Source organism: Anoplophora glabripennis, unplaced genomic scaffold (assembly GCF_000390285.2).
Source record: "Anoplophora glabripennis isolate ALB-LARVAE unplaced genomic scaffold, Agla_2.0 scaffold445, whole genome shotgun sequence".
Taxonomy (NCBI): Eukaryota; Metazoa; Arthropoda; class Insecta; order Coleoptera; family Cerambycidae; genus Anoplophora; species Anoplophora glabripennis.
The window spans coordinates 351,607-364,187 of record NW_019416534.1 but is presented as its reverse complement, the minus strand read 5'-3'; the positions used below and the strand labels follow the sequence as shown (position 1 = coordinate 364,187).

At 35.1% G+C, this 12,581-nt stretch overlaps 1 protein-coding gene across 3 annotated transcripts in view; it reads right to left on the bottom strand.

The window, feature by feature from the left end:
- The window catches only part of LOC108909299 (sodium channel protein 60E), a 198,581-nt gene that overhangs the window by 30,438 nt on the left and 155,562 nt on the right, over positions 1-12,581 (bottom strand). For all 3 annotated transcript variants that reach the window (XM_023454877.1, XM_018713605.1, XM_023454878.1), the window contains 6 exons: positions 11,769-11,952; positions 7,447-7,669; positions 5,707-5,841; positions 4,341-4,612; positions 1,367-1,587; positions 526-689 (listed from right to left, as the gene is read on the bottom strand). In XM_023454877.1, coding sequence (XP_023310645.1) covers positions 526-689; positions 1,367-1,587; positions 4,341-4,612; positions 5,707-5,841; positions 7,447-7,669; positions 11,769-11,952 — 1,199 coding nt within the window. The remainder of the gene's footprint in view (positions 1-525; positions 690-1,366; positions 1,588-4,340; positions 4,613-5,706; positions 5,842-7,446; positions 7,670-11,768; positions 11,953-12,581) is intronic.

The following is a 12,581-nucleotide window of genomic DNA, read 5'->3' as shown; positions in this document are numbered from 1 at the left end:
AATAATATTTGCTACCCACTTGGTTTATTATATTTTCTATACCGTTTTTAATTTTGTTGTTTTAAAATTTTAATAAAAGGCACAAGCATTCAATTTCCTTGGAAATTATAATTAATTTTGATAAACAACGAACAATATCAATTGTTTCGGTTATATTAGCGATCAAGCGAAGTTATTTTCGAGAAAAGGCCCAATCAATGTAAATTCTTGCATGCATTCTTTCTCAAGTATTTTGCTGGCTTTTCCTCGCCTAAAATATACTTCTGAATTTTCATAAATCTCCTCTAAAGCCGTCTGTCATCCCGAGATTTTTAGTAAGCAGAGAAAATGTAGCGCTAACTCGCCGTGTTCGTGGATTCCCTGAACTTTTCTGAAACTTGGCGAAAAGTTTAAGGCTTCAAAACGTTCTCAGAATCGCGGGAATAGTCGGTTTGTCGAATTAGACTGTTAGTCTTGTACAGGGCCTCCTAGAAATAGGTCAAAAATTTTACCTAAATAAAAATTAAACTAATAAATAAGTCTTACCCTTAGCGTAGGGGGAACATGGGATGTTACTTCTTCAGACGTGGCATCGCCCTCTGGTTCATGATCGTCCACCACCCCGGAATCATCCAGGGAGGATTCCCTGTTGTTCCCTTCGCCGCTGTTGCTACTGGCCTGCCTGCTTTGCAGACCCAGTCGGTTTGGACCTAGAACAAAGTTTGAAATATAATTTCATTCATAGTTACTGATATAGGATGTGAGCAATAACATTCAGCCTTAAGTGAATCATAATTTGCTTCCGACGCAACATGTTGTTGTCGAGAAATTCCGCCGTCACTCCCACTTTCATTCAATTCAGCCGCATAACCTGAATTTACGACGTATTCCAAGAAACAAATGCGCTATCATCTTTCATAATTTACGCTTTCACAGGGAACGTTAACGATATTCAGCATTTAGCGGCAAACTTCGAGCTATTTGTATTAAGCAGGTATAGTTAACACTCTCAGTTTGGTTGGATTAACTAGTCGGTCGCACTTCATCCTTCTGGTGTCGGGATAAATGCCAGTTAACAGGCGAATTAACGATGCCCTTCAAGCAAGTCGACAGGTCTCCGGCTAAGTTTGTCTCTAAAGGACACTCGATTTGAATAACTCTCAGCGTTGTTGAGTTAGATCAATCCAGATGACAAAGTCTCTTATAATGAAGTATTATGAACCAAAAGTGATTTAAATGAAGGACAGGTGGATGTAAAGAGACCAAAATATTTTTATATTCCGCGAATTACCACAGTTGTACTGAAAAAATCAAAAGAAACTTCTGAAATAAATAATTTACTTGCTTTGGACTCATTCAGGTCCTTTATTGAGTAGTAGTAACTTACCCAGGGTGTTGTGGGGGTAAAGGGTGTCCGGCCTTCTCGGATCCGAGAGCTGGATGTGCTTCGGAGGCGGTAGAGGTAGCGGCAATGCCTGAGGTCTGGGGGACCCCTGACTGTTTTGGCTCTGCTGACTGTGCTGACTCTGCTGACTGTGCTGACTCTGCTGGCTATGCTGGCTGTGTTGGCTATGTCTGGGGCTAGGGCTGCGACTTGGTGTCACTGATCTGCAACAGTGAACGTTAGATACAGGGCGTTGCATTAGGAAAGGAGCATAGCTTATGAGGGATTTTCGAGATCAGAAGAGGGAGAGCTCAACATGCTTTGACTACTTTGACAACCTGCAGAGTAAAAAGGAAAACTATTTTATAGACTAAATCAAAGATATATTGACCTTAATTGTTTTACTAATCTTTCCAACGAATTGTATATTTATGGAATACAAGTCACTGGGTACTAGGTTTTCACTTGCTTGTGGCTTTTATTGGATTAACTAGGTTAATAAATCAGTATTCGAAAAACGTGGATGTAAGCAAAAGTAAAAACTAAGTTTGCAAAATAACAAACAACTCAGTTATCGAAGAACCAGCGTGTAGCCTGCCATTACATTAGGAGTTGTAATTTACTTGAAAGTAGAACTTAGACATCCTATCGTACTTTCTACGGATATCTCTAAGCTGATTTTGTTCCTGTTATTTACCAATGCACTAGTAGTTCCTTTTGCCAAGATTCTTTGTTTTTCTAGAGAAATACTGAATTACCTTGCACAAAACGACCACAATTTTATGCTAGATTTGCAAATTGTATATCATGAATCCATGAAATGAATTTGCTTGACTGAAATTAATATCAGTGTAAAAGATACATTAAATAGTCCAGTCGGTATCTGTTTCGGAGTGGATGTTTTATATAATACCGCTAATTTTTGTTGTAAATAGTTCTAAATATTATGCAAATGAATTGCGATATGCGCCTGCTGAAAAAGTTGTGCATAATTGTTAGCACAAAAAAATGTAAAAAAGGCAAATTTTTCTCTTTTTTCATATATAACTCGAAGAATATTGACATTAGAGAAAATAGTCAAAGGAAAAAAGTTTCGCTTTGAGATTCTCTTCAAAATAAAAGTGGCCCGAAAAAACTTCGTGAAAAAAGATGTTTTTTTCATGAATTTATTTCGGACCTTGACTAGAGCAGCCATATAAAAAGTATGGTTTTAAGTACTTCATGATATGGTAGTATTGCAGAAATTTTTTCATCGAAATCGACCGGATAGATTTCGTACAATTTAATTGTTAATTAAGAAAATACAGAATTATACTTATTTTTCAATTCTCTCTCACGGTAAAACCAATGATTATTTTGAGCTCCCAACTTTTATGCATACCCTTTGGAGTCTCAACTATCACTCCCCATATAAACATTTTCGATTTCTAATTGTTGGTAAAATGGATACATTTACCAACAATTAGAATGTTTTTAAAATTTCTTCGAAACAATACTTATAAACATTTAGAGCTGGAGCCACCATATTTGCGTATTCTGCAAATGTAATTATAGGATCAAATAGAGGAATGATTGACGAACAAAATCCACTTTTGATCTTGTGGATACGATGAATCGTCATCGAGATATGGAAGCTCAAAGTTGAAATGAGTTTACGGCAAAACAACGTACTGTACAATAACAATCAAAAGTATTTTAACTGCTCTGATGCAAAAAAGAATGATACATTTCACAGAAATCGAATAGAGTCAAATAGTGAGGAGTGGGGGGACTATGCCAGCCACTATGTTAGCATCTACAACAGATAACGAATCTAGTCGCTATTATTTTGCTGTAAAACTACCTTGACAGTAGTTTGTGTTCGTTACTTATTGAGATTTCAATTGCTGCAGGAGCATATTCGTGATATAAAGGTAAATATGACTTTATAATGCAAGAAAATGTTATTATATTTTTCTACTCTCTATAAGTAGTAAATTTCTTTTTATTTTAACAAGTCTATTTTAATTTTTGTGAAATATCAATAAAAGTTTTCGTAGCTGGATTTTCTATACATTATACCGTATATTATCTACTTTATTGTTCTTTATTTTGCATATAAATTTAAATTGAAAGATTTTTTTGAATCGACATTGTAAAATTTTGAAGTTGAAATGGAAATTGATAGTTGAGACTCCAAAGGGTATGTATAAAAATTGGAAACTTAAAATAATCATTGGTTTTACCGTGAGAGAGAATTGAAAAATAACTAATAATTCTGTATTTCCTTAATTAACAATTGAATTGTGCGAAATGTACCCGACCCATTTCGATGAAAAAATTTCTGCAATACTACCATGTCATAAAGTACTACGAACCATATTTTTTATATGGCTGTTCTAAAGTCAAAGTCCGAAATAAAGTGATGAAAAAACATCTTTTTTCACGATTTTTTTTTCGGCCTAAACTGTATTACAGCAACAATAATGCACACACAAATTTCGAACCACTTTTATTTTGAAGAGAATCTCAAAACGAAACTTTGTTCCTTTGACTATTTTCTCTAATGTCGATATTCTCCGAGTTACACATGAAAGAAGGGAGAAAAATGCGCCCTTTTTAATTTTTTCAGGTGGTGCATATCGCAGTTATCATTTTACATAATATTTAGAACTATTTCCAACAAAAATTAGCGTTACTATATGAAACATCCATACAACCTACTTTTAAAGCAGATACCGACTGGACTAAACGCATACAAAGAAATGAACTGTTACAGTTGGCGCACTGGGTATTTTTATATTACCTAATTTTTTTGTGTTTAGTGTGTAATATATTCCGATGTATGTGTAACAGACATTTCAATTTGACAACATGAGACACTGTAAGCTTAATTTAATATATTTAACCCACTTATCCTTTTGTGACGCTACTGAATTCGCACGCAAATGTCGAGCTCAAGTTATAACAGTACCAGATCTAAAACAATGACTCTTACCTTCGACTACTTCTTTTCGGAGACGACTTATTGGAGCTTGAGTCTTTGGTCTCTTGCTTATTGCCATTGTTCTCTGATTTGGTCTGGTTCGTTGAGCTTCTGTTCCGTTTTCTGCGCCTCGTCTTCTTCCGCGTGTAGGACGACAGAAGGACCCCCTTCCTCGCGTCGATTTTCTTGATCTTCTGCTTCGACAGCTTCTTCACGTTCAAGTTGGTGGGGTCGAAACTGAATGTGGAGTCCTCACGGTGGTCCACGAGTTCTTTTTTTCTCTCCTAGAAAAAACACCAGAGACTGTATCGCTACTGCCAGAGAGGCTACCCGATTTGAGTCCACAGGGTTTTTTATTAGTGTATTAAGAGCGATGCGGTGGAATTTGGATCACCGTGTATAGTAGCAGACAGTCAATTATATTCAATTTTCAATTCTGGGCGCGCAAAAAACACATACTGTCTCAATTAACGCCCGTACCCCTTCGTCAGAGTACAATAAAAAGCGTTCCCTGGAGGTCATCCGATAATTAACTTCTGGGGTTTTGTTCATGGAGAGGCGATGGAGTTTTTGCGGCCCATTCCCATACAGACCTGACCTGTTGCAGGCTCTCCGTAATGTTGGAACAATGAGGGATTATGAGAGGTAACAGAGGCTGCACAGATCAATACGTTCCTTCGCCGAGAATATAAAACAGTTCTCAAACATTTCGGCGATGGTTACGTGCGAGAAACTTCTATTCGTGAGAGGAATTCGAATTTCGTGAAGTGGACATTGGTTTTTATGCTGTTTATGCACGTATTAATGAATGCAATTGACGTTACTTTATATTAGGATGTATTAATTTTTCTAATTACCGAGTTTTTTTTGGTTATTTTAATAATGGGCGTTCACGGGGCTTATAGAAGAGAAGATCATTGACGGACAGACAAATTGATGCGGTTATCGTTAACAATTTTTGTCAGCAAGACACATGCTGAGAGGATATTTGTCATTGTAGATGTGTTTCATATTCATTGCATTGACATTACTCTGCCTTATGACCTAAGTTTACTAATAATTGTAGATTTCTTATTAGATAAAGCTAATAAAGAATGTGTCAAACAAATAGTTGCTATTAATAAAATAAAAAGATGGCCAAATAAAATCGCTGCATATTTGAAATTGCCACATCCGAAAGACCATACGAGCCATCTTTTAGACGCTGATATTACCTCCCCCAAAAAACAAGGGGGTTGGAGGTCTATTTTTGTAGTGGAAACGTAGATTGAAGACTATTGAGAATAATATTCAAGTTTCAAATAAAATATCTTCTAAAATCTGGAATAATACTAGTCCAAAGCAATATTATACTAAAATAGTTCAAATGTACACCTACCTCTTGTGTGATCTCTGCTTCTTCTTCGTAACTAAGTGCTACCACAGCCAACATTAGGTTGATAAGGTAAAACGAACCAAAAAACACTACTACAGTAAAAAAAGAGACACTTATGGGTCCGCAAGCTGACAGTACCTGCAAAATAAGACAATCATTACATTTTTCAAACTCACATACATATTTTTAAATATACATCGTCTAATCACTAAGCAAAGGTTATCTTGTAATTTTTTGTTAAAATGTATTTTTAACTCTCAAAGGTCACACTAGTGCTAATTCGCACCACCGTTTTTTTTTGAACAGTTGAGATTTCTCAGGTCGAGGGTTCCTCCAGCATGATTCCTTCCCAATAGCCCAAACAGTCGAGTCGCACAAGAGTTAGTTTCAGCATGGGCGTAGTTAGGGGGAGCAGAGTGTACACGACTCCAGAAATCCCGGTCTCCACCCCAGAAAAAAAGGTCTAATATTACCGTCTATCATAGTGGCATATTGGTAAGTCACTGACTGCGTAACCTTTTTTTTAGAACATTTATATGAATTAGATTTTGTGGAAAATCTCCGGTGCTTGGTGGCTGACTTAATGTAAGTTAAAAAAGCAAAAAATATGTCAAAAATGGTCCTTTTTAGAACAAAATAGGATTTTTTTTTCTTAGAATCACCACAATGAGTTATAAGGAGTGACTTTACAGTCAAATTTAGTAAATGTTTAATTTTAATCAGACAAATCGTTAAATAAAATTTCATCAATATCGGAATTTATAAAATATGTTTTTTCAAATATCAATACTAAAAAATTCCATGAAGGAATAATCGAAATGTAAACTGAAACACTCTGTAGAAAGATAGTATAATGGCTATAAAACATTTAAATTCATACGAATTAGATTTTGTGGAATTAATACTTTTTAGATTTGACCCTATATTGATTATATCATAGGCGTAGCTAAGAGGGAGCAGGGGTGTGTACGGCCCATCCCAGAAAAAATATCTAATATTATCGTCTATCATATCGGCATGTCGGTTGCAGTCGCTGACTTTTTTTTTAGAATTAAATCAAAACGTGTTCAGGTTTTTGAAAATTTATTCGGCAACTTGCTGATTGCGAAAGGTTCCTTTTTTTAGAGGCTTCATAGAGCTTGCACCCGTGGACCCACCCCAAGCAAAAATTCTATCTACGCCCATGGGTTCATGTCTGTTATTGTTGGTCAAACTATAGAGTGAAAAGTCCGATCGGTGCGAAATCGCACTAGTGTGACTTTAGTGCGGGCAAAAGTGTGTCATATAATTTAGAAATAAATTGAATGCCCATAGCAACTTCTACTTCTACGGTAAAATCCACTTACCTCTTTAAAAACAATGTATTAATAGTCTATTTGCTATAGTGGGAACAGGTAAAATACTTTTCAAATGTTTTTTGATGTTGTATGTTCAACATTTTTATCACTTGGGTTATTATTTATGGCCCTGAGGAGGATTTAAAAATTAAATTACTGATATTTAAAACCTTCAATGATTTTTAAACACAAAAGGTATTTGCTTTTACTTTCTTTCAAATAATGACTACGGAACAATTCCACAATGGTGTTCCGAACCTAACCAAATAAATTAACAGTTCCCACAGGCGATAAGCGAAAAGGCGGTTTTAAAAAGGACATCATTGTTTACGACTCTAATCGCGCGGCACGGTCGAGAAAAACAGAACGATAAAAGCCCGGGCGAGGGGAATTAAATAAAACAAACCATATTGTAGACGTTCTCCCAGTAGTCGAGCGTAATGAGCTGGAACGTGGTCAGCATCGACCAGAGGAAATTATCGAAGCTGGTGTATCCGTGGTTGGGGTTGCCTCCGGTGCAGAGGCACGTGTGGGTGAGGGGGCAGTGTCTGGACCCGGTGACGTTGCCGCAGAGGAACGCATCTCCCGTCGCGTTCCGCCTCAGCCAGTTGCTGGGGTCCTGCGTCCAACTGCAACAGTAAAATTGGGTTTACTGGCCAACTCTAAGTGCTCGTAAAGCTGCGAATAGACCAGTTAGTACGTAATTGCGTATTGTGTTAGATGGATATCGGTTGCCGCCCCTAATTCTGTAATAGTTAAATACAGGCACAACAGTACATACAGAATAAATCTCGGTTCCGTGATATATATGGCATTACCAGGTCATTGTTCAATGGTCTAGCTAAAACTAAATGTTTTGTTACTCCTAAAAGGAGATTTCGTATTCTGATGTTTTAGATTTGCACCATCTTCCCTGAATTTCTAACCTAACTTAACGGCGCCCATGGAAGAGGACCATATTTATTGTAGTTTGGTAGTTTATAGTCATAGATGGCTCTGAAAATCACAATCCCAATTGAGCTGGAAATATCCCGTAATGTTTGGTTATGATTTATAGAGGAGAGGTTTTTTTGGCCAAATGGTATTCACTTAAACTCGACCTTTGTTGGGCGTAGTTTGCAAACTACGTGCATGTGTGAAATTTTGGGAACAACGATTTATGTAAGTCAGGTGTCAGAAGTGACATATATAGTACCTACCCGAATACTCGTACCTTCAATAAATTTATAATTTTAAATCGGCAGCTCATGGGAAATTATGTTGCCCGCACCTGAGGGGCAGAGTTTACTACGTCTATTCAGAAACAGAACTTGCTGTACGAGTACACATAACCTTCTACTTCCCTGATCTCTTTAACTTTTCTATTTAATAAGAAACAGCAAAAGATTTTAGAAAATATTTGTAAACAAATGTAGATATTAAAGGGTTTTATTAAAAACTGATTCAAGCTTCATTTGAATTTTCATTCCGTTCTCTTCCTGAATGTTCTTACTCTTGTATAAATGTTTTATATTACGTGTAAAAGAAAAACGCCAACTCAAAAAGCACCCTAAATATACCACGCACTAGAGGAGACTTTGAATAACAAATTTCTTTAAAAAAAATATAACGATGGCACATAGTTAAATTATCTGTAAGCAACCGCTTAGTGTTTCATAAATATAAAGGAATTCAACAATTCACCATCAGGATACATCGTATTGTTGTAAAACACTGTTTTATTTATTAAATTTGCAATAACCCGATACCTCTCTGGTGTAATACAGTGTTTCATCAAACTGAAGCAGCGAGGGATTGCCAATAAGTCCCTGTTATTCCACCGTCTACATTTCTAAAGATGCAAAATCTCCCTAGTGTATTTTCCTTCATCCATGGTAAGGTTTCCGAGGGTATTAACAACACGTTGAGCGTCATCTCAACTAATTACGTACCAATATATTCAAATGTAATCTTCGCAGAACTAGATATACGCTGTGTGTGTTTGTTTTTGGACAGAGGGTGGTAGATTAGTCGAACTGGCTAGACCCGTTGATCCGCGGATTGTGGGGTGCTCGACACACTAAGGGGACTGTTTTGGTGGTCTAAAATTTCCGAAGAAAAATTGAACTTTTATTACAATCCCGGATATAAAGAGCTCTAGTCACTTTGTCTGCCAATATAAATGTTGTTATATATTTAATAAAAATAACTATTTTAATAAACAAATCATCTCCGCTTTTAGAAAAAAATACATATTTTGAGTACGTTCAGGAGGACCAAGAGCGTGATGCGTGAAGTTTTTTACTGAACCCACTTTGAGTTTGCTTTTATTTTGAAATCTGGTTAAAGCTCAAGTTAAAATATACTTTGATTATTGTTTTTTAAGTTATAGAGAACTGATATTTTGTTTCTTCTCGTTGTTTACTTATGAATAATTTGGTGAAATTGATTTTAAGCTCAACTAATTTGAGATTTGAAGCCATCCAGAATACAAAAATTATGTTAAAATGGGTAAATATTTTTATTCGTTGACTTTAATTACAGGAAAATATAATTGGAACTTTGTTACGAGTTTTTTCCAACTTTTTACTTTAGAAAAAGGATTTTTCCCATTTTTTTCATTTTTTTGCCAATTTAATATCTCTAACCTCTACACACTCTACATCCTACGCAATATGATAATTAAACTTACTTACATTTTATTTTATTTATTTTCTATTTCGTATTCCGAAAGAGTTTAAGCGGTATTTAATTTACTTGGTCGTCCAAATTAAAGTGTTAGTAATAACAATTAAGATACACATAAGTAACCAATACTTTCCAACGTTCGATATGCATGGGATATGCCTCTAGAGATGGTTTTAACTTCGGGTATCAACAAAAAATTTTGAGCTGAAGTAAATAAAAAAAACGAAATCGCCATTTTGGGAATCGATTCCCTTTGGTTATAAAGTAATTTGCAACATTTTTATTTCAAAAAGCAAGTAGTGTCAGGGGAAACATATGTTTTGTGCAGGTAAAGTGTCTTTTTCCTATAAAATATTAAAAATTTCACTAGTTTAGAATTAAGATTTATTCCCATATTCCAAATTTTAAATTAACTGGTATAATTTATTTATTTTTTAATTTCTGGATATTCTGTAGATAAAATTTCCTTGTTTGTAAGGAATTAAGAACATTCGAATTTAGAATTCAAATTTATGACTCAGATCATTTTTATAGTTTTGCAATGATTTTTCTAATAAAAATATATCAAAGTAAGCTAATCATTTTAAAATTTGGTATACGAATATAAATATTAATTGTGAATAGCTTTTCCTAATACAATTTTTACAATATCTTATACGAAAATGCCTACATAGAAATAATTATTTCAAAACAATTACTTTTTAGTTAAACTAAATTGGTTTTCAACTCAAATATTTTTTGTTATCGACACCAGTGATCAAGACCACTTGGACACATCCTGCACATATTAAATGTTGGAAATGAATTGGTTCATGTGATTTTTTAACTAGTTACCATAGTGTATTATGTTTTAAAAATAAAATCATCTACTATCTTGTACATGTTAAACAGCTTAAAATAAAAATTTTTAATTCCCAATTTTACGTCTGCTAATACAGTACGTTGTAGTTTTTCCATATTTAATATTAAATTGAGAAAATTAATGAAGGAAATTGACCATGAATGGAAGCGGACCCTGTGCATCTTGTGCACGTGCGTCATGTGTTACAGTATACGGCGTATAAAATGTTTATTGGTGTGATGCACATCCTCAAGTTATACATATAGAGATTTCTGTTCCAGCAAGGGTTTTCAGTGAATGTGTGAGTGTGGTGATTTTGGCGACAGACTATTGATCGAAGGTTTGGAAGCATGTTTATTAACACATAAAAACAACCCCGAACAATGTTTGTGGAGCACAGTGTCTACTGGTAGGTAATTCGTTGATTTGTTTAATTTTTGTGTTACTTTTAAACGAGATTTGAATAATCTTCTAAAATTTACCATCAGTTGCTTAATAAAAGTTGCTCATTTTCATGCCGTCTATCACCCTTTTCAAGGAACGCACCTATTTCGGAAACACCCTGTATTTTATATAGAATTTAAGCTAAAGTGACGCTATTGGTGTATTAATGGTAAAGCAGCTCACAGAGTTAGTTGTTATTCCTGTTGGCCTGCCTCACACGAAGATCTCGAATTTCTCGATTCTCGAAAATATAATAAAATACTTTACTCTGGACTTTTATTTTTCTTCGGTATCTTAAAAAGGGGCCCTTTCTGTCTTATTATTTATAATAAACACTCTAGTTGTCGCATTTTGCTGCACCAGCTAGCTTTTTTTTCTAATACAGCCCCTCTACCGGGCAGTGGACCGAACTTAAAGCTAAAAGCACCTCATTCTAGTCCACCTGAAATATTTATCTAAATGTAGGTACTCTAATAGCCCCAAACTTCCACATCCCGATATACGCCTTTGAATATTTAATTTTCAATTTGCATCGACGCCCAGTAACTGCAGAAAGTAGGAGCACCACTTTTCGAGGAGGAACCGTAAAACGTTATTAGTTTATCCACTTTATAGAGACGTATGTTACTTTAAGTTGATTGAATTTGAGAGTGCGCGTTATATTTTCGCTCCTAGGCGTCGCACGAACGATGGATAGAATGTCTTTCACGACACATCAATATAATCCGCTAGACGTTAAAACGTCGGTGAATGTTACGAAAACGAAGGAAACTTACTTGAACCACGTTTCGTACGATGCGTTGTGGTCGTCCATCTTTAGGACGCATTTATTGCGGAGCTCCCCTTTGTAGACCTGAAGAGCGAATAAGGCGAACACCATCAGGCAGAAGATGGTCAGCGTCATGACCTCGGCCAGTTGCTTGAATGAGTGCAGCAGCGCGTTGATGATGGTCTTCAAACCTGTGACGAAAATGACGCCCATGAAAATAATATATAAGGTGTCGTTTTTGGGATAAATGTGTCAATACAAATATAGGCGAGCGGTTCACCCCTAAAAAAGGCATTAACCGACTAAATTTTTAAAACAACAATCTACAGCATGAAACTTTTTATTTTATAAAGTGTATTTTTGTGATAATTTACATATTTTTTTTTATATTTTTTCGGCGTGGTCAGTCAAAAAAATTACTCGCCGAATGGCTTTGAAAACAGTTTTGTTTTGTAAAATGGACCAAAGTAAGTACTCTTTGTTCTTTGACAAAAATTCGAAAAACGTTTCGTTTTCGAGATATTTACGATTTAATGTGAAAAAAGTGACGAAATCAACTAACTTTCGGATTTTTTTTCTTAAAAACTACTGAACAGATTTTAATTCTAAAAATATCATAATAATCTGCAGATTTTCTACTTTAAGATAGTATATTTTTTTGGCATGGGTCAATAATTTTATTGAAGGTCTAAAAAGTATTTTAAAGAAAATTATGATAACACTTCAAATTTAAATTTTCTTTTTACAATATCTTGGACTAGATTATATTTACAATAAACATTATTATGTTTTTTTTTAATCGATATATGTTAACAGTACA